At 33.2% G+C, this 23,019-nt stretch overlaps 2 protein-coding genes across 6 annotated transcripts; one reads left to right on the top strand and one right to left on the bottom strand.

Moving 5' to 3' along the window:
* The first annotated feature begins 1,864 nt into the window (after positions 1–1,864).
* On the top strand, positions 1,865–4,217 carry LOC149480535 (3'(2'),5'-bisphosphate nucleotidase 1). 5 transcript variants are annotated; one of them, XM_089706991.1, is made up of 7 exons: positions 1,865–2,033; positions 2,401–2,540; positions 2,620–2,733; positions 2,809–2,953; positions 3,056–3,160; positions 3,457–3,743; positions 3,880–4,217. In XM_089706991.1, the coding sequence occupies exons 2-7, from the start codon at positions 2,421–2,423 to the stop codon at positions 4,138–4,140; spliced, it is 1,032 nt and encodes a 343-aa protein (XP_089563117.1). In that variant the 5' UTR covers positions 1,865–2,033; positions 2,401–2,420; the 3' UTR covers positions 4,141–4,217. The 5 variants fall into 5 exon arrangements, with proteins under 5 accessions (XP_089563117.1, XP_089563116.1, XP_089563119.1 ...); XM_089706990.1 differs by having other exon boundaries at positions 1,875–2,037; XM_089706992.1 differs by lacking the exon at positions 1,865–2,033 and adding an exon at positions 2,139–2,261.
* On the bottom strand, positions 3,244–12,881 carry LOC149480534 (luciferin 4-monooxygenase). The gene is made up of 9 exons (XM_089706986.1): positions 12,644–12,881; positions 12,351–12,558; positions 11,915–12,233; positions 11,133–11,316; positions 10,550–10,695; positions 8,855–8,981; positions 7,652–7,879; positions 7,177–7,347; positions 3,244–4,433 (listed from the first exon to the last, which is right to left on the bottom strand). Exons 1-9 carry the CDS (start codon positions 12,764–12,766, stop codon positions 4,305–4,307), a joined length of 1,635 nt encoding a protein of 544 aa, XP_089563112.1. The 5' UTR covers positions 12,767–12,881; the 3' UTR covers positions 3,244–4,304.
* Positions 12,882–23,019: the final 10,138 nt, after the last annotated feature.

The following is a 23,019-nucleotide window of genomic DNA, read 5'->3' as shown; positions in this document are numbered from 1 at the left end:
TCATGATCGACTTTTTCTATCCTTCGGAATTTTTCAAATATTTGTATAGATTGTTACAATGTTAAGATTACATTTATTTTATAGTTAATAAGCAAATATAAAAATATGTTAAATTGGGATTTTAAGTATATAATGGGAATCAAGTTAATAAAGTTTATTAAAAAAAAAAAACAATTTTATTTCCTAGCCTAGTCCTAGTCCATTCCTTAAAAATATTGCCAAAGATACGTTTTTTATAAGTAAAACTATTGAAGTATTGAATAAAGCCTGTCCACAAAATGTAGGGATCAGTCTAGGTCTTGTTTCTAAACGAATACAGGTTTAGTATCCGATTTGTCATATTATGGGACCCAACCCCATGACTTATCCAAAGGATCAAGCATCGATTAAGCCCACATTAAGCCACTTTTGTATTTTTTTTTCAGTATCTTGAATCACGATGACACCAATAATATTTTTTTTAATAAAATATGATCTATTTACTAGTCAAGTTTATGGTTGTTTTGCCTTTGGGAGACCTATCGCTCGGACCGTTTTTGGTTAGCTTCCGCTTGTAAGGAAAAAGCAACTTCAATTATAAAGCAATAGATCATATTTTGGCTGTACTATCTAATTAATAGCATAGTGTATAGAGAAAAGTTAGTTATCTTCTATACGCTCGGAGCAATTATCAAGCCTTGTTGTTGGCTTGTTAATTGCTCCGAGTCTATACGTGTATCGCGCCGTGTGTACGCGGAGCGCTTGGCCACGCCCCCGTACATGTACGTAACGCAAGCTTGACGCACGCACACAACGCACAACGCCCAATAAGATTTGTCGTTGCAAAAAAAATGTGTGCGTATTAGTGTGTGCGTAACTAGTGTACACACGTAAGAAGTGAAACTTCTTTATGACCTTATTTTTCAAAAAAAAATTTACTATATGTAACTTTACAGAAATACGTCAATCACGCGTGTAAGGGATAAAAACAAGATGGCGCGTAACGGAAAAATGTTACACTTAATTTTTTTCCAACCCCGATAAAGAAGTTTCACTTCAACTTTAGCTACTATTATGTATTCTGTGCACAGTATTACCATCCTACAGTATGGCGACGAATGTACTTGTGCAGAGAAACGGAGGGGAACTGGCGGGGGGTCGGGCGACGCGGGCCGCTTAATGCAATCACGCTGAGTTTGCATTAACTATCGCGAAAGGATGACGCAGTCGTATTTTTTGTGTAATAATTTTATTATACATAGGTACTTACATATTCTATTATGACGCGCAAAAACTGTTCCGTTTACGGATGTAAATCTACATTGAAATCCCAGAAGGAAACAATATTTCAGAAAGATTGTATTAATTGTATCTGTTGAATTAAAATCAAAGCTATGTATATGTTGTCCTCATTATTTTCTAATCAGATTGTACATCCCAATGCGAATGCATTACTTAGTTAAATGGTATAATATACAATTAAGAACATCCAAAAATAAAGTGTCCACGTAAATAATATTTAGCAGTGCAATATCTGTAATTATATATTTATGAACAAATAATTACATCAGATTTAATAATCGCAATTATTTTGAATGTACATATGAATAAATGATTTCATCATAATATTAATAATCAAAATTGTTTTATTTCCCATTTGTTGCATCCCTAGCGTATTTTCGTGTGGCAGCGTAAGTACCTACGCTGGCGGCGGCATCGCGCGACATCAAAGGCGATTCCTTACTGTAGGAAATAATATTGTAATACTGTGATTCTGTGCTTCAACAAAAAACTTCATAGGGAATTTATAAACCTTGTATCTAAGCTTGTATCACTGTTGAGTGTTGACTCTGTGGTTTTGACTGTTCACAGTTGACACTTGACAGAAAGTTTTAATTGACATATTTTTACAAATGGTTCTTATGTACCTACTTCATTCGGTTCATTGCAGTTTCCTACAAAATTTTAATAATATCAAGTGCGAATTCGATATCACCAGCAAAATTCACTTCTTCATTAATCATTCGTGTTTCAAACTTGAACTTAAATAGATAGTAGGTAATTATAAATTAAATAAACTTTAGCATATTGCGATCATTCGTAATTAATTATTATTGTTAGACAATTTTATGTACCGAGGCATTGATGTAAATTGTTTGTTCTTGATTGGGAGACTGCTGATTCAAGACTTTCTAATATATTAGTTTTAGTTCCGCTGTCAGTTATCGACTATCGACTGCTGAGTTCATGTACTACTGCTTGCTTGGGGTTCTGGGGTCAATGTAAATTTTTATTGCAAGTGCCTACTAGTCTGTACTTCTAATTACATACTATTTCATGCATTGTCATCTAGTGAACATATTTATAATAATTCAACAATTATTATAAAAATATTAAAAATAAAATTTTCATTATTTTTAGCATTGAAAAATTATCAAAAAATGTCACAAACGGTGCCTCTCATTGTACGACTTTTAGCATCTTCAGTATCTGTTGCTAACAGAGCTGGAAAAATTGTGAGAGATGTGATGAGCAAAGGGGAACTTGGTATTGTTGAAAAGGTAAATAAATTTTTCTTGATTAAGTTTTAGTACTTATAATGAAAATTATAGAAGTATAATGTTTATCATAAATGAACAGGGAAAGGATGATTACCAAACAGAAGCTGACAGATCAGCTCAGAGATGTATTATTGCCTCACTCTCAGCACAGTATCCAAAGGTTAACATCATAGGTGAAGAAGATGGAAATGAGGTATGTAAATAACATTTTTGGTTGATTTATATTATTTTGAACATTTTATGCCTATAAAATCCATTTTTATTACAGAGTCAAACCTCTGGAGAATTCTTGGTTTTAGATGGTGATAGTGAAATATTAGCTTTAGAATGTCCTAAAAGTTTGCTTGGAGTAAAAGAAGAAGATATTGTTGTTTGGGTTGATCCTTTGGATGGTACATCAGAATATACTCAAGGTAAATTTTCATTTTTGAGCTTTAGTTGAGTAAAAAATTATTGCAGAAAACTATAAAGTAACTTCTAAATCTTCAAAATACATATGTAAGTAACAATTCTAGGTGCCTTAATGTTGAAGAGAGATCCATGGGAAAGATGGAAAATGTACTTAACTCATCCATTTATCAGTATCAAATGGTATTTAAGTTTACTGCAATCAAACTATGGTAAATGGAAAACTATTGAGTGTATTAGGTAGTGTTTTCATGGGTTTTATACATAATTCAATATAAAAATAAAAAGCAGCACAAAAATTCAACAAATGTATTAATCAATATTAACAATTCAGATTTGTCACATCATATTTCGGTGCATGATCACAGCTTCAATTGAGTTATATTTTGTAAATAAACCACTATCTAATGAACTTCTGAGTCACTCGACAAATTAATTATTGCTTAAAATGCATGTGAACATATTTTTAGTAATTTATATAGATAAATAATCATCACATTTGTTTCAGGCTTTCTTGAACATGTGACTGTACTCATAGGGATATCAGTAAATGAAAAACCTGTTGCTGGTGTGATACATCAGCCATATTATAAAACCATGGTAGGCAGTGAAAAAAAGTTGGGTCGCACAATTTGGGGTTTAAAAGATGTCGGCGTTGGTGGATTCACAATTGCACCACCCCCTGATTCCTTAATCATCACCACCACTAGAAGCCATTCCAACCCACTTGTTGAAAATGCCCTTCAAGTAATGAAGGCTGCTCAAGTACTTAGAGTTGGTGGAGCAGGTTTCAAGGTAACAATAAGCGTAAACTAATTTATTTTTTGTTTGCACTTAGAGGAAATGCTAAATTACTTCCTTCTTTAAATACTGTAACAAGGTCATTATTATACTGTTACAATACATTCTATGTCTACATTTTCTATTACAGGTTTTGCAACTTTTGGAAGGAAAAGCATCAATTTACGTTTTTGCCAGTCCAGGATGTAAAAAATGGGACACTTGCGCCCCTGAAGCAATATTAAATGCAGCTGGTGGAAAATTGACAGATATTCTTGGAAATTTTTACAAATATGGAGCATCTGTATCAAAACCTAATAAAACTGGTGTACTGGCAGCTGTTAGTACTGACCTTCATGATTATGCTGTTAGCAGAATACCACAAGATTTAAAGGAAAAGCTTGCTAACTAATAAATGTTGAGGTGTAGATATTTATATATTGTATATATTTTGAAATAAAATACGATTATTTATAAATGTTGTTCAAATGCATTTCTCTAATTTTAAACCTAAATGCCTTCAATAATCTACTGGCCCATTATATTTAAATAGTTATTGTCTATTGGCTCAAGTTATTATAACTTGCTCTTTTTAACTGATGACAAATTTTTCCGTAATTCCCGTCGCAATATTTTGCCAGATGGATTCTTGGGAATTTCATCGACGAATATAACGCCACCGCGCAGTCGTTTGGCAGGTGAAACCTGAAAGCAAAGTATAGTTTAAAAATCAATTAAAACCCCTTTTTTTGTTAGTTTCAAGTTGTAGATACACAATCCTGTTTTATGAGTGATCGGTTAATTTATTTTTCAAATTAAAAGCAATGTCACACAACTAATAGACGATAAAAAATTCTCTTGATAAATACATTTAAGAATAGATATGTTTGTTGCGATATGAACAAGCTGTAAACAGATGATAAACCATACTTTGTTTCTAGTTTATATAATTACGTCATTAGGATAAGCTGCTTTGATAATGCATCGTATGATATCTTTCAATATAATATTATATACGCTATCTTAGTCTGTTGGGCCTTGACGGGCTTGACCATAACTAGTAAGTAGTAAGTAGTTACAAATGAAAGGAATATGTAAGAAATTCTGACCCCAGGTTAAATGTAAATTAGTGTCTGTTCAATACATTATAATTATCATTGAGTTACTTAATATGTACTACCTACGTATAATTATTAATTTTTTCTTGCTATGAGTACGGAATGATTGAAAAAAGTACCTACCTAGTGTTATTCTTCAATAATATTATTACATACATTGTACAACCAATAAAGATAAAATTTACTATAATATTGAATTAGTTCAGAACAACTCTGCCTATTTTACAATTTACAAATGACTAAAATCAGGGGTTGGAAGATGGTTAGTGGGTTTTTCTTTGACTACGCGGGCGAAGCCGCAGGCGGAACGCTAGTATATAGAAATATCTCATTTTAAAATTATTTCTTGCTTCTTATCTGATTCCATTTTGTTGTGTGTATGGTGATGTGCTGTGTGCATAACACAATCTAAAGAATAAGGCAGATAGAGATCGCACATTAAAATGTCAAAGGAAAAATATACAGTAATATTTAACTGATAGTTATCCAAGGTTTTAGTAAAGGTGCAGTGCCAAACAATAAATCTTTTTATAATGATCGAGTCAAAGGGTAGAGCTGCATTGGCGCATTTTGATCAGCATATACCTCGTCTCTCGACAAAACATTCGTTTACAAGTGTCGTCACAAACTAATGTCGTCATAATTATTCGTAAATAAATTAGTGATCGACATTGGTGCCATTTGACTTCCAAAAAACTTCCGCAAAATTTTTCCGTTCGTAGCCTATGCCTCGTACGAATGTGTAAATGTATGTGTGAATGTGTAACTCTATGAAAGTCGTATTTTTTGGTGGGCTAACCGCTAAATGACTGCATGGTAAAAAGAGAGAAGTATCTTCGAACAAAGGTACATTAAAGATACCTACGGTTTGGTGACAACTAACATGTCCACTTTACATCCACTTTCTTCATCTTTAAGAAGTTTCAGCTATACTATACCGGATAGACACGTTATGTACACTAACCATATTGTATTTTAAAATGGCAACGACCGTTTATAAGCCGCGCTTACTTCTCTTTCACTCACCGGCATAAAACAGATTGCATCTCGCTCGTTCACCCATACGACTTAGGCCTTACCCTTAAATTACTAAAGGCCGCTGCATACGTGACGGGAAAATACCTCGGACGGGACGTGAGCGGGACGGGCACGTGATTGCCTCGTTCACAACGGGAACGTGGAGCAAACGCATACGCACCGTGACGTGATTCTGATCTAACGTGCTAGTGTTGTGAACAACGAAAGATGGATTTTTCAATTCAAGAATTGGCTTTAATTGCTATTGCTCTAGATGACGAAGAAGCTACGACCGTCAAGAAAACATTAACATCTTTGTAATCTACATTCTGCAAATAAAGAAATTTGAATTTGAATTTAAACTAAACAATACTGTTTTTGATTTATAAGCTTAAGATGTTTCATTTTTATATTTTTGGTAATAATGCCGCCATAAAACAAAAATATTATGCACTAAAATTATTTTGGCATTTTAAACATAAAATACGTAATTCAGAACACGATGAAGTGTCACAGGAATCATCATAGGTGAAAAGGACTAAGTATAGTTAGGAATACCACAATATATTCATTAAATAACACTTACCGTTTTACTGTATGACAATTTCACAGCAATTTTACGCCATAAATAATTTTTATAAAAATTATTTATGGCGTAAAATTGCCATATTTTGTATTTAAATATTGTGGGTTCGCTAAATTATACAACGCTGGATAAGAGCGTACACATTCAATCAGTTTTTCGTCGTCCATTTTCGATACTTGGAAGGCGTCACTATTAATCTCTCCGGCACGAACGGAGCAACTGTGCATACGTAGCGAAATCACGGACGGGACGGGGCACGTGCGGGACGGGACGGGACGGGGACGTGCTAAACATCGTCGGCGACGATATTTTTCCCGTCCACGTTCCCGTCCCGTCGATGTTCCCGTGACATATACGTATTTGGATACATTTTGTATGCAACGATGTTTCCAAAACTTCCCGTCACGTCCCGTCCGGGTAAAATCCCGTCACGTATGCAGCGGCCTTTAGTTACCTGATTTGACAATACATAGAATAAAACCATTATAGACTACTAGGTTTCCGCCCGCGGCTTCGCCCGCGCAGTCAAAGAATAACCCGCATAGTAACCCGTTTATTTCCGGGATTGCATCATTTTCCCGGGAAAAAAAGTAGCCTATGTCTTTTCTCGGGTATCAAAATATCTCCATAACAAATTTCATGACAATTAGTTCAGTAGTTTAGGCGTGATTGAGTAACAGACAGACAGACAGAGTTACTTTCGCATTTATAATATTAGTATGGATACCTTATCGTGGATGTACTTGACGATATCACTTTCCGACAGCGTAGCGTTCGGTTGCAGCACAACAAAGGCGATGGGCAGCTCTCCAGCCAACTCATCGGGCAGACCCACAACTCCGCAGTCAGCTATTCCGCTCATACGGAGGAGTAACGCCTCTATCTCTGCGGGTGCTACCTGGTGAGATACGTTAACATTAATTTTGAAATACAAAATTATTATTAGGTATGTATGGTGTACACAAGGTATATTATGCTCATCCTCAGTTTAATAGTCAAGCGTGAACAGACTGAAAGATGCGTGGAGGATTCTTAAAATAATATTTATTGATGTTTAATTTGTATGTTCGGAATCGCAAAAATTCCAGAAAAAAATTATTGCTGGAGATCGTTACTTTTTATTATATTATTAGCTTAATGTATGTATTTATTGAAAAAAAAATAGTGGTTTGTAAAGATGTACATGTTAAGAAAAGTCTTACCTGGAATCCCTTATACTTGATGAGTTCCTTGAGTCGGTCAACAATATAGAAAAATCCATCATTGTCATAATATCCAATATCTCCAGTTTGTACATATCCGTCCCTGTCAATAAGAGCATCGCTAGCGGCCCTGTCTCCCATATAACCTTTCATACGTAGCGGGGACTTAATCCATAACTCCCCTTCTTTGTTCGGGCCCAACTTCTGACCAGTTTCTATGTCGACAACCTGAATAAAATAGAAGCAAATAAATGCTATAAAAAAATTATAATTTCACGACTTGATATAATATTTCATGGGTACAGGGTATCTATTAGCCAGTTTTCATAAACAGAAATTAAAGACTTTTTAACGGATTTAAAAGGCGTTTTACGTTTCTAACACAATACATCGAGCGTGGTCACGGGAGAGGGGAGACGGAGAAAGTCTTTAATTTCTCAATACATATTAACAATGTGTTTGCGTTAATAAATTAATTGGCAGACTGAAAATCAGCGCTGTTCGGGTGTTAGCCCACAGCATGAGTCTGTTCCGATTGCCTAATACAATTTGTTTACTTTTAAGTTAAGATAGTCTAAGTTTTTGTTGGCAATACAGCTTTTTTTTCTTTCTTTCTTTCAAAATCAAACACAAGAAAATACTAAGTTCACATAATATCTCTCTCAAATCATCTCGCAAATCATTTTTCATTCTAGTTGGTGTAGGTATTAATTTAAAGTTTTTGTAAACGTATAAAGATGATAAAAAAATTGTTTCCAGCTACTAGTTACGTATTGTTTTAGCACAAAAAGAGATTCAAATTAAGATAGTGTCAACATTTTTTTACTTCATTATAGTGATATTGAACTTTAGACCTCCTTTAGACTTTGATTCGCAGATTATAAAAGATTAATATTTTTTTATAGCGCTATTTTTGGATAGCTTTTGTATTTTTGCTGTAACCTATATTTTTAACATTGTTATGTTTTATGTCTCACAATCCAATCTCAAATTGAGTTATCTATTGGGTAACAACAGTAAAGTGGACAAAACGTTGTTAGAACTATCATAATATATTATAAACTGTGCAACAATAATTTATTCGTGAAATTTTTAAGCGCGTTTTTAGATCCCTATAAAACTACCTAATTTTACATTTATATTATTAGTTAAAGTACACCATTCATTATTAACTTTTATTATTGCTAAATAAATAGTTTATACCTTAATCTTCATGCCAGGTGCAGGAGTGCCACAGGAGCCAATTTTTTCTCCGTTGGTGAGATCGACACAACACGCCATTGTGACTTCCGTAAGACCATATCCTTGTCTAATATATTGAATACCAGTTCTGTTAAAATATAATTAATAATTTCAATAATTCGTTCAATACAGAAAACCTATTTCTTATGGATATTGAGAGGTAGAGAACTGTAGAAAGTAGTGAACTGATGTTGCTGTTCAAAATTATTTATGACTTACAAGTAAATCTATACTTATAATAAATCTGTAGAGAGGCCAATTCTGTACATGAAATATATTTAAAAAAAAACTATGAAGGGGTGATAAGGGATCGCTACTGATGCCAAAAATGCAATCAGTAAAATTTTTGTCTGTCTGTCTGTCTGTCTGTCTGTCTGTATATTCGTTATAGAAACAAAAACTACCCGACGGATTTTAACTAAATTTGGCACAATTATTCTTCATACTCCTGGGCAGGTTATAGTAAAAGAATCATGTAAATCGGTGTAGAAACACCAAAGTTATACATGAAATACGTTATAAGCATAGAAATCTAAATAACAAGACACTAGAAGTCGTAAGCGTGCGTGACCTTGTCGCCACTCAGGTGATTTGCACATCACCAGTGCATTCGTCACTGTTCAGTTGCTCTGGAGACGTATGAGTGTATACATGGTGTGTTTCAGCAATTCCCATTGCGGAAATTCTTCCACAAGTTGTAATTATACTTATAAAGGAATAATATTTCATCGGAAAATATTTTTTTTTAGAAATAATGCCGTTTTTCCTTAAAATTATAGAATATTTACAAGTATTACGAGTGTCACCATAGTAATCGAAATAACAATGAATGACACAGTCGACCATTCTTATTATCACGTTTGTTCGTATTGGAGCAAAAAGTCTCATATACTTAGGGATGTTATTCTAAAATAAACCGTAAATTCGTGCGTTAGGATACATATTCAAATGCTTAATTTAAAAAATAAGTTAGTTTTCACTAAAATCAAGCTGTCCAATAAAAGGCATAGTTTACTTGTGTGTACTGTTTAGCTTTCGGTTTGAATGTGTTGATTTTGGCGACAGCGGTTTTCATACGAATTATGACATTATAGCCCTTCTATGTGTCTTGTTATTTAGATTTCTATGGTTATAAGTCATCGCGCGTGAATACAGAATCATGCCATAAGGATTATTTTTGTGTATCAGTTGCCGCGTTCGACGCGCTGCGCGGCGGGAGCTATAAAAATTAAAAAGGCGGCGGGTCTGCACCCGTTTCGCGTTGTCACGGCATCACGTGTGAATGGCTGAACCGATTTCGATTATTCTTTTCTATTATATTCCTTGAAGTACGAGGATGGTTCTTATGTAGAGAAAACGTAAATATGTACCACGGGCGAAGCCGGGGCGGACCGCTAGTAGTAAATAATACTATTATAAAGGCGAAAGTTTGTAAGTATGGATGTATGGATGTATGGATGTTTGTTACTCTTTCACGTAAAAACTACTGAACCGATTACAATGAAATTTAACACACATATAGAGATTAACACATAGGATAGGTTTTATCCCGGAAATCCCACGGGAACGGGAACTATGCGGGTTTTCCTTTGAAAACGCGGGCGAAGCCGCGGGCGGAAATCTAGTAGTAAATGAAACTTAAATCTACGTAATTACCTTTGAGTAATAGCCGACTGAATTTCCCGCGACAGAGGTGCGGCCCCACACCACACTTCGTTCAGTGAGGTCAAATCATACTTTAGTACAAGTGGATGTTTTGCCAGGAAAACTGCTAATGGTGGAACTATTGTGGTCATATTTATCTAGAAAAGAGATTAAGGAAGACAAAATTTAAACAGTAGAATATAATTTAAGAATACTTTTTTTTCTGCTCAGTTCATTATTTTGGAAGTTTTATATCATTAGTCCTTGCTACTCTATAGCATATTTGGTACTAAGATTCAGGAATATAATTTTCATCATATGTTTTTGAAGAGTTATGAAAGAACATAGGTGGCAAAATAATACAAAGAGCTTTTATAAAAAAAGACAGCTCTTTGTATTAATTATTGATAATTAATTTTACAATATGTATTTTAATACAGAAATATAGGGAAATTATCAATCTAAGCATGAGGAAATATAATGTTTAATTGAATATTATTGCTATTTTCCCTCTTATACATATTATATGTATTGTGTAGGTATGTTGGCTAATTGAAATACAGTTGTATATTTTAAAAGCATACAAATTTCATACCTTGTACTTCTGTATGGTTTCCAAGAATTGTTCTTCCTCAAACCTCATTAGGAAAACCACTTCAATATGTAGAGACATAATTGCTAAAGTAGTAATAAAACCATATGCATGGAACCAAGGTATTAGTGAGAGAGCAGTGTTTACTTCATGCTTTTTTCTTTTCTTTGAAGTCTCCAAATAGTACCTAAGAGCATTAACATTAAATTAATGTTAAAGAGTTGATGCACTTTACTTTCTCCTACATACCTAGGCTATATAACTATCATTTTAACATAAATATCATGCTCATAATATTTAAATTATTAAAGTCGAAAATTTTATTGAGCAAAAATATATTTATTTATTTAACACTTTATTGTGCAAAAAACAAAATATACATAAAGGTTACAAAAATAAGATTAGAAAGCACTAAGGGCGGCCTTATCACTATGCAGTGATCTCTGCCAGGCAACCACAGGGAGAAAGGCAAAGAAGCGCAAAATGTTGTCGGACAAAATAAAAACATATTTTTAGAATAGGGTAGAAATAATAAGAGAATACAATAAAATATATACACATTTTATACAGTACATGATATAAATACGTAAAAATGAACAAAAATAAAAAAAATATATAAATAATAATATTACTAATATTACCTAAATAAATATTTGAAATACAAATAAGTATATCATAAGATACACATACATACACATATGCATACTAGATAGTAGTAACTATATAAATATTAAATATATATATAATATATCTAAATCCATTAAAACTTTTCATATTATACTCACTTCATATGAGCTGACAGGGTGAGAAAATTTACATGTGTCAACATAACACCTTTTGGCAATCCTGTGGTGCCTGAGGAGCACATGACGGCAGCTACATCTTCTGCACCATTCACATCAACAAGGGTAAAGTCATCTATGCTTATCTGCTTTTTGACCAAGTCATTATAGAACACAGCAGGTACAACATCATATTCACCAAAGAGTATCAATTTTTCTACATGTGCTAAATCTTTACAACAATCATAAACATTTTGTGCAGTTATTGGCGAAGTAAAAATGAACTTTGGTTTTGTGATTGCCAGTAGATGACTTATCTCACCTGAAAATATTAAATTAAATGTTTATAGCGAGCATCACAGTTTTCTCTAATTCTTAAGTAATAATCTTTGTATAGAAGTGATAACTTTCGGGAGCTATGTTTAAATATGATATGTACCTGGAGAATAAGTAACATTTAATGTTGATAATGTTCCACCACAGTAGAGAACAGCAAGAGATGTAACAGTAAACTCAAAGCGATTCTCACAGCTCAGAGCCACTACGTCTCCTTTCTTCAATCCAATTTCTAGCAGAGCTGTAGCCAAATTAACACTGTTTTGAAGAATATCTCGATATGATACTGACCTACCGCTCTCTGCACAGATCTGAAACATTTATAAATTAAATCTGAGTCTCATAGTTCTCATCTATCCATAATATTATTACGAAAAAAAATGTGTGTGGACTCACTTGAGCAATTTTATCTCCGCCACTTTTTAATTTGTCAAACAGAAATTGCCCATACGATAAATGCGCTGGGATAGGCTCTTCTTCTGGTCCCGATACAACATTTTGATGTATAGTTACTGACATTTTATTTGTGACTGAAGAAATCAAGTTAATACGGAGGATATGAGGCGTTTTGTATAATCGGTTTTATGTGATAAAATTAAATGATTATCTCATGTGTATATCAATAATTCTGTGCCTCCAGTGAATAAGGGAATAACTCAAAAACAGCACTTTTCAGGAGAGACAAAAAACTATATATCAATACTAAATCTTTATTAATTCAAAATTTTAAGCTTGTATGTGTAAGATATAATGTTAGACTATATTTTTACATATGAACACATATTGTAACAACCCCATAAATATTCTTTTTTCGTGTTTTTTTGTAGTTGTGGCCTTATGAACGAGTACTTCATGGAATAACTCAATGTAGTCACATAATTTTTTGTTTACTCTTTGCAATATAACGACTTATGCCCATAAGCACTATGTTCATAATCGCACAACACGACATATATTATTGCCATTTTAGGTTTTATAGAAATGATGTGACTTATTATGCTTGAAATTTGTGTACTTTATGACTCAATTGAGGCATTTTAGAGGAAAAACTATGCACGTAGCTTGAAAAACGAATGAAATCAACGGGTTTTTTATCGTTATTAGATAATAAAAACAAAACAACATTTAGGTATTTATGCATTTAACCCTAGAAGTCCAATCTACGTAAATTTGACGTATGAACTCTTCTATATTTACCATCGAATCGCTGCCAAATCCAGAACCAACTTATAAGCCGTCGAGACCTAGCAGTACATAGTTGGCTCATCCCGGTAAATTCCGCCATTTGGTTGTAAAGAGGATGTTGTGCGTCATTTTGACGTATAATTGGGCTTTTCGTAACTTTTAAGTTTTAAGATTGTTTCAAATTTTTATTTTGTGATTTATTTGAATAATTTTTTTCCAAGTAACGTTTCACATGATATCTATAGTATTATACTATAGATTGAGTATAAAATGGGATCCAGACAACTTTTATACTAGGACGAAGAACCTTCAATTTTAGTAAATGACGATTATTGTCCTGCGCTGGATTTGGACTTCAAGCAAGGGGATTGGGTGGCTGAAGATGTTGTCCGGAGTAAAACCGAATATGTTATGGGGTTTTGTTACCCCTGTATAATGAAAGTCGTAGATTGTAAAATAAACCTTTAATCGGTCTTTCAATAATACAGTACTATGTTGTTAATGCTATACAATGTTTCACCAGTCACCACAATGAGTCTAGTCTGTACAGGTTAGCAGGAGACAATCATTGAGTATTGGTATTAAATACGTATCAACTGCGTATTGCGTTTTGCGTAAGTATTAACTATTGTCCTAGTGAAAATTAATCGTCGAATCAATTTAAAATTCGATCAAGTGATAATAAAATATAGATATATATACATTGAGGATACAAGCACTATAAAGAGATAAGAGAAGCCCGAAAACCATATTCCTGTATGTTCAGTTAATACAGGAAAAGTTATAGGTGGTCAGTGGCGATATTTTACGGCATGATAAAGAATTTTAACAATTTCTATATCATATAATATCAAAATAATGTAGATAAATAAAGAAAAAACAATGAGCCGCAAAGATTTTATGAAAAAATTAAGCACAGATTTGAAGGTGCCTTGGATGCAAATACGACTTGTGGCACGCACTTTGAAGAGACTCTACGTGACAATAGCCCAATTTTTTTAAAATATGTGGTACCAGAGTATCCATAAAATGTTTACGAAAATGCAGGAACAAAGAAGTATCGACATTGCGGATTTTTTTCCTATAAAAAAGGCAAATTACCAAAGCACAGTGGCTAAAACGCTATATGCGGAGAAAACAATATTCTTGTCAAGACTGGTTATAAATACTTTTTTTTATGCGACTATTATAGACTTATTATTGTCTTGATTATTGTAGTTAGATATTTTTTTTTAAAAGATTAAAAACGAGTTATTTTTTAAAAACTTACCCAATTATAAGAAGAAAATATAAGTTTAACATTTTTGTTGGCTTTTTTTAGATGATTCAATTATCGTTCTGTATTTATATAAACAAACAGTATAATATCATTAAATGCACTTAATGTGTTAACTGTATTTTTAATATCTATAATTGCAAAAAATAGTTAATTTCCATAGAAATATATTAGTATCCCAAGTTAACTGATAAATACCTTTTTTAAAAAATATAAAGATTTGTTGTTGCAGATTTATTGAAAAAATGATTTAAAAATAATAAGGAATAGTGTGTGTTGTTTCCGTGCAGTATTCAAATAGACCAATAGCAACACGGCATTAATGCCAAACTGTCTCATGTCGTCACTTGAACCCATGACACTAAAAGAGTTGTTCCTTTATGCTCATGTTAGAAAAATGACACAAATGCGTTTATATTAAAATAGTGTAAGGACTGATGGAACAAAATGAATTAAGTCTTTATTCAAAAAGTATAACTACACATACGTCTTTGTGTTCGTGGGTACTTTTGACTCGAGACGAATAGTTCCTTTACGATTGCCTAAAATGATGGATAAGGTAACTTATACCGTTAATCACACCCTACTTATACCGTTTGGGTCATTCGAAAAAATGGGTTAGGACGCAGCTAGAGATATGACCTTTTGATATGTTGTGTATTTTGACGAGCTGAATCCAATGGTGCAATAAAAACCAAAGGGAATAACTCGTCTTACTCCCTTATTCACTGGAGGCACAGAATTTGTGAACACTATCGTTAAGTGTGATAAATAAATGGTTGATAATATTTTAATTAATTATTATATCAAACTATTTTTGGACTTTGGATTAGCTTTTTCTTAATTGCTTAAATTTATGTGTCTCTCTTTTTTTAATTCATGCACCCTTGCAATCAATCCTAGGGAAGGAACAGGTCCCCTTAATACAGGTTATACCTAGTAAGGGGGCCTGAACCCCAATCTATTGTAACTTAATGTATGAATTCAAATAAAGATTTTATTTATTTATTTTTATTTAAACTTGTACTAACAGATAAATGTTATATGTAGCAAAGTAATTTAACAATTATGTATACGGACAACGGAAATAATAATGTTTTGAACTAAGGTTTTGAATTGAAATTTAGCGCTCCCAAAATCCCTGCCAGTTGCAAACCATTAGTCGATGACAATTGACATTGGTGATTGCAGATTGGTCGATGATTACCTCACGCCGCAAGGCAAAACGTAAATGTCAATTGTCAAGTGACACTGAGTACTGACATCTCGGAGCAATTAACAAGCCTGGAGAAGTAACAATTAATTGAACAATAAAGCACTAGTTTGGCCTTTTTGGCTTATGGCAAAATGTCATGCGAAAAAAGAGGATAGATATATGTCAGTTCGACAGTTTGAAATGACATGTGCTCATTTCAATTTGTTTTAGTGACCAGTCTGGTCACTAACGCATGGTGATTTTAATTATTGTTTTTGAAGTGAAAAACGTGTTTTCTAGTTACTTAAGTTATTTTCTGAAAAGATAATTTACTAAAGATTACATGGCTTGTGTTGTTCACGGCTGCAAAAGCCGTAGTACTGGGAAATCGGATGAAGATTGGAATTTGTCTTTTCACAGGTTAGTGTTTTGATCAATTTTTTTGTTAATTGTATTATAAATAAGTAAATTTACGTTATTTTCATAATCATCTATGTTTTATCTAACCGTAATCATTGAAATGAAATCATAATCAGCTTAGTTTTTAGAAAAAATGCAAAATATAACTTCCATAGTGTTGTGCAATTATCGATACTTGAGTAGGTACGAAGTACTTCATTGATAATGACTGCTTTAGGTTAGGAGAAAAAAAAGGTATTTAAGTATGGATTTTATTGTTATTTGCAGGTTTCTGGCTTGAGAAAAATTAAAAGATGTTTGGGTTAAAGCTATAGCAAAGGGAAAATTGGAAGCCTTCAAAACATTCTCGGCCTTGTTCAAATCATTTCGAATCAGACGGGAAGAAAAGTAAAGTGCTTTGCAGAGATGCTGTGCCACAAGTTTAAGGTGGCATCTATTTTAAATAATAAATATTGTAATTTGTTAATTAAGTATCGAAATAAAATGTTGTTAAAAAAAATTTTAAATTTTATTTGTTTTATTAGAAGCAATTTATTTTAAACTTTTACCAATTTTTTCCTGTGGGAATGAGTTATTTTCCCGCGGTAAATTGTAGCCTATATGTTATTCTGATGTTTAATCTATAATATTATGTATAATTGTAAAGTTCCATAAAAACTCATTCAGTAGTTTTTTCGTGAAAGAATATCAAATGTCCATTCTTATATATTTTTGCTTTTATAATATTAGTAGGATACGATTATTGATTTGTAAAAAGATCAACCAGGTGGAAGTCAGATTCGCGCATGAAGGGTTCCGTATAATTCTATGAATGAATCTATGAAAACAGGAAAAAATACGTACCTTTTTACGAAACCATAAAAAACAATCGAAACCGAAATACCTAATAATATTTTTTTATAAATACCACTACCATACAATGCAAGGCAGTCAATACGCATCGTAAATGAATAATTCCAAATTAAACGAATCTTAAAATTTGGAATTACCTATCCATAATTCAAAATTAAAAGGATCTTAAATTATCTTCAAGCAATTTTATAACTTAATTTTTTTATTTATCGATATTTTAGTATTCGATAAAGTGGCAAGCACTACCTTTTTAGAACAAAAAGTGGCTACATGTGGATTTGAATGCCAAGCCGATAACAGTGTGTTGTCTCTTTCTATCGCATTAATAAGGGTATTGAATAAAAGAGAGCCACTATATAAGAAACGTTCAATTAATTGTTACTTCTCCAGGCTTGTTAATTGCTCCGAGACTGACATAAACGGCACGGCAGTGTTGCCAACTCAGAAGTTGAAAATAACGTAAGTATAGGTGTTGTATGAGGGACGTAGAATCTTAGATCATTAAGTAATGGATGGAGCACGCTGGCAAATGTTCTAACTAAACTTTCTGCCGATTTTAGTGCGGGGAGGGTAACTCACACTATGAAACACAATCACACATTCACAAAAATAATTTATGTCTTCACAAACTCAAACTATTACAAAATTGACACACTAGCATATTTTTGCACACATACATCGATCACACAGAAAAATCTCTGTACATATACGTAATAGAGGGTGCCACATTAGATTTTGTGAAACCCCATATAGCCTACTAGCAGTCCGCCCCGGCTTCGCCCGTGGTACATATTTCGCAATAAAAGGTAGCCTATGCTCTTTCTCAGGGTCTAAAAGTTATCTGTGCCAAATTTCATCAAAATCGCTCCAGTAGTTTATGCGTGAAAACCATACATACATACATACAAACAAACCTTTCCTCTTTATAATATTAGTATAGATAACCAGCGGACAATAATTAAGACGCTTCTAATGATATGTCATTTGTTGAATTCTGATAAGTAGTTTATAAGTTACGAGGGAACAGATGAACATACATACATATAGCCTGTCAAAATCATAACCCTCCTTTTGCTTTGCCGTAGTCGTGTAAAAAATAGCAGATTCAACGAGATTAATACGATACATATATGTATACAAGTTAGAAAATAACAACGTACGACGCCGGGCGGGTGGCTAGTATAAATTAAATAAAAATGGGTTAGTGTGTCGATGTAAAGTAGATAGTAAGGTGAGGTCACGTTGGGTAACCTACCGTAACTTATACCTTCAGGAAGCGCTACAACCGTGGCTAATACCTAACGGCTTCACTGTCCACGAGATAAAATGCGGAATCAATATGTGCAACCAGCAGATGTGTAGCCCCACAAAGTAATCTGGTTGTTACTACCTAAGTATTCAAGTTCAATCACTACATAGTATAAAACAAAGTCGCTTTCTCTGTCCCTATGTCCCTATATCCCTATGTCCCTATGTCCCTTTGTACGCTTTAATCTTTGAAACTACGCAACGGATTTTTTTTTTTTTTTTTTAATGTATGTGTAAATGCAATCTGTTCATAGAACATTCAGCACTTGGTTATGAATGTATTGAGACTTGTAGGGCGAGCGATCCAGTGATGCCAGCCGTTATTACTTTTTTTTTTTTTTTTTTTTCTTTTCTTTTCTTATAAATCTATGGGAGCTTTTCTTTTAAGTCTTTGGAATCTTGTGTCGTTTTTCATTAAATCCATGGCCAAAGCATTGGGATGTTTATCAAGTCTTTTTTTGTAGGAGCTCATAGAGTGCTTGATTTCGTCTTTAACTGTTCGAATTTTAAGATCGTGGTGTAACTGATGGTTTGTAACATACCAAGGAGCGTTTGTGATTAGTCTAAGCATTTTCGATTGAAACCTTTGCAAAATTTCGATATTGGAGTTGGAAGCAGTTCCCCATAACTGGATCCCATAGGTCCAGATTGGTTTAATGATGCTTTTGTACAAAAGTAATTTATTTTCCAACGAGAGTTTAGATTTTTTGTTGAGGAGCCAGTACATTTTTCTCAGTTGAATGCCAAGGGCTTTACGTTTAGTAAAAATATGTGTTCTCCATGTGAGTCTGCGATCCAGATAGATGCCAAGGTATTTCGCGCCATCGGCCTGAGGAATAGGTACACCATTGAGAGACACTTGTGAGCACGAGCCGTAACGAGTCGCAAATGTTACCTGTACAGACTTCTTTTCATTGGCTTTAATTCGCCAGGTTGATAACCAATCTGTAATTTTATCAAGACAGACTTGGAGGTTTTCACTAGCTTGTACTGGATTTTCGTGGATCGCTAGGGCTGCAGTGTCGTCAGCAAAAGTTCCAATTACCACGCCATCTGTCATGGGTAAATCTGCTGTAAATAGCAGGTACAGTGTAGGACCGAGTACACTTCCTTGGGGAACTCCGGCGTGAGCTTTGTGAAGGGTCGTAACATATTCTCCTTGCCTTACTTGGTAGTGTCTGTCCTCTAGATAGGACTTGAGAAATATGAAGTGATTCGTTGGTAATTTAGTTTTTATTTTATATAGTAGGCCCTGATGCCAGACTCTATCAAAAGCCTGTGATATGTCAAGAAACACTGCACTGCAGTATTTTTTGGCCTCGTAAGCTTTGTGAATTTTTTCTACCAGTCGGTGAATTTGTTCTGTGGTTCCATGTTTTTGTCTAAATCCGAATTGGTGGTCCGGTATGATTTTGTTTTCTTCTATAACTAAGTTCAACCTTTTCAAGTAAAGAATCTCTATTACTTTGGAAAGAGTAGCAACGGATTTTGATGCGGTTTTTTTTAATAGATAGAGTGATTCAAGAGGAAGGTTTATATGTATAATAACATCCATTAAATAGTGGAGAAGTACTGTTATTTTTGAGGTTTCTAATGTGATGTCGTCAAAAATTACATTTTTTCCGCTTACCAACATTGCAATCGCAGGCCCCTACGAGTTTTATCAAAATAATGTACTAAGTATTATACACATTGAAAAGGTCTACAGAAAAGTCCGCGATGGTATATGTCTATCTCTTATGGTCTATTATAGATAACCCACAAGAACTTTTTTTTGTCATTTACTTTTTACGACAAATACTTAATGGCTAATTTTCGAAGCGATTTTAACCAATACAGCATTAATCCTTAACCAATTAAATACCTTGAATACATTGTTCATTTAATATAGATCTATATGGCCATTTACACCGTATGATTTAAGTGAATATTTTCGAAGATATTACAGATTTCAAAATTGCGGGACGTAGCGTTTGCGGCGGTACCTATTTAGGAGTTTTCTATTAGCGCATCTTTTGTTGAATCACTTATTTTCTTAGTGAATGTGTGGAAATAGTTTTTCGCGATTTCTGACTTTTCTAGTACTCATACCTCAGTTGGTCTTTTAGAGTGTTTTGATCCCCATGAGAAACTGGATCGATTGGCATCAAAAAAATTTTTTTTGAAAACTGCCGATTTCCTTGCTGACCGTACATTTTTTCAAAAATCTGTGAATGCAGATTAAAATTTCTCAAGAATTTAAGGATAGTCTCCTAAGAACGTTTTCATGTAGCTACAACGGTTAAGGTACCTGCCCTTCATGCCCCATCTTAACCTTCCACCCTGTATATTAGGTAATTTATACCCGTGCGAAGCCGGAGCGGGCTGCTATGTTTTTATATACAACGTTCACAGTTTTTCTGTAGTGTATTTAGTATCAGCATTGCACCCGTGCGAAGCCGGGGCGGGTCGCTAGTCTTATATATAAACACCAATTCGAAAGGTGTGTTGTGTATTTTTACAATGTTTGAAATTTCAGAATGAACTTTCAACGTAATATAAATATAAATTGCAACAACATAATATTTATTTATGTTGAATAATCTATGTAGAATACCTAACTATTTCTATCACTGACTCTTCACGATACGTTCGACGTATGTTTAGGTGAGTCGGGAATCTAACAAAACAACAGTGAACTACATTAAATACTTATAGGATTAACGACTGATACGTTGCAGATGCACAAACGTTTATACAAAGACGATTAAATTGCCCTTACGGTAAAGTATGTTGATGGCTAATAATAGCTTTTTTTAATGAAATCCATGCAAATTGAGACGCGAATATAAGTTCGTATTATTTCACTTTTTATCAAATAACATATTTACATAGCCACTCGTCCCTAAAGAGGGTCAGGATAATGCATTCTGCTATAATAAAAAACAATCGACAATATCATAGACAGTGAACACACTGGAGTTTCAAAAAATTTTAGTAGATATTTCTATAGTTACCTACGTATATTATATAAAAGCAACATAAATTGCAATCGTTTGAACATAAGTGCGAAATATTCCTTCAATTTGTAAAATAATAGCTATTAAAATATATTATTTAATACATTTGCTTGAGACTTGACGTAAGTTCCACCAGTACATCCATCTTCAGCTATCTACCTGCATGATTGATTATCATAGAGTATAAACAATGGTCTACTCATATTTCAATTCCGATAATGCGAGCCATGATCCAATTATCTATAATGGACATTACTCGCAAACTTCAGTATTCAATATTTCGTAAGGTCATGTTGATAAATTAAGAAAATGGTTTGACCATTATTGGATGCTTTTGTGTGTGTCTCGAGACCGCTGAATTATTGCTGAATAACTACAGTGCAAAAGGCTAATTACAAAGTATCCCAATCTGCCTCATATGTGTATTGGTGTACCTACCTGTATGTCGCAGGCATCGTTGAATCTGCTATTTCATTGTATGACTAGCGCGTGAATTGATAATATATCTATGTACACCACATATCTACAGATTACTCTGTATAGTGTATACCAATATATTTTTATATACATAAAATACTAATATTTTTTTGTAGGTAACTAAGTACATATAATATTATTAATATGTGGTATCCAATAAATTATTTGATTTCATTTTAAAATCACCCCAAAGCTTGTTTTCATTTAAATATTTTTTATCTTGTTAATATACTTAAGTACCTAAAAGCCAATAAAACATTATTAGTATTAAAGTAACCGACAAGGCTGAAAGCGCGTAACATTTGTGAGACGATTAGGCATTGCTTGGCATATAATCCTAGCTTAAGGTTATAAATTATTGTTTAGAACTTAATTTTCTAAAATCGTAATTTACGAAACAGAATGTATATTTTTTTCCTACAACTATTGCAGCTATGAATATACAACATGTTTTTATATTATTATTATTTTTTAATGAAGTCGCCTATATGTTAACTACCAATGTACCTAACTATCTACATAGTACATTCACACAACATAACCACAGTTGACAGATATATACTACGTACATACAGTTAGGAAACTAAGCCCCTGCGATGAAATTATGACGTATAGCTATAGGGCTGTTACCTTTTTGATATTTAACCGACTTCAAAAATAAAGGAGGAGGTTATCAATTCGGCCTGTATATTTCTGTTTGCTTTTTTTCACAGTCGATTATGTGGTAATTTTGAGATTAAAACTCGTTAAAATACAAAAATGGTGTAGCCTAAATATGAATTTACAAGAAGAAACAATCCGAATTAATACACCTTGTAAAAGTAAATACTTACGTTTTTATCAGTGCTATATTTCGAAATCTTATTTTGTTATGGACGCCGAAGGTTATATTTTAATGTACCTAAATTATTTATAATGCTTGATATTTGTATTACACATACAGTCAATAATTATTTTAAACCAGAATTTACAATACTTGTATGTAGGTATAACTACTAAATTATTTTTAAAACGATAAATTAAATTAAATTAAAAAACACGAAATATACAGAAATAAATT

The sequence above is a fragment of the Colias philodice genome, chromosome 18 (assembly GCF_061535455.1).
Source record: "Colias philodice isolate Cphi_HAF_F1 chromosome 18, ilColPhil1 Martin Lab GWU primary, whole genome shotgun sequence".
NCBI classification, from domain to species: Eukaryota; Metazoa; Arthropoda; class Insecta; order Lepidoptera; family Pieridae; genus Colias; species Colias philodice.
Note: the sequence above shows the minus strand (reverse complement) of the source record. Positions and strands in the feature narration are given on the sequence as shown.

Coding starts and splice junctions, on each gene's coding strand:
- LOC149480535 (XM_089706991.1), top strand. CDS start 2,421: ATGTCACAAACGGTGCCTCTCATTGTACGACTTTTAGCATCTTCAGTA. Junction 2,734..2,808: donor GTGAAGAAGATGGAAATGAG/GTATGTAAATAA, acceptor TTTTTATTACAG/AGTCAAACCTCTGGAGAATT. Junction 2,954..3,055: donor TACATCAGAATATACTCAAG/GTAAATTTTCAT, acceptor TAACAATTCTAG/GTGCCTTAATGTTGAAGAGA.
- LOC149480534 (XM_089706986.1), bottom strand. CDS start 12,766: ATGTCAGTAACTATACATCAAAATGTTGTATCGGGACCAGAAGAAGAG. Junction 12,559..12,643: donor GCGGAGATAAAATTGCTCAA/GTGAGTCCACAC, acceptor TAAATGTTTCAG/ATCTGTGCAGAGAGCGGTAG. Junction 8,982..10,549: donor CAGTCGGCTATTACTCAAAG/GTAATTACGTAG, acceptor ATATTTTAACAG/AACTGGTATTCAATATATTA.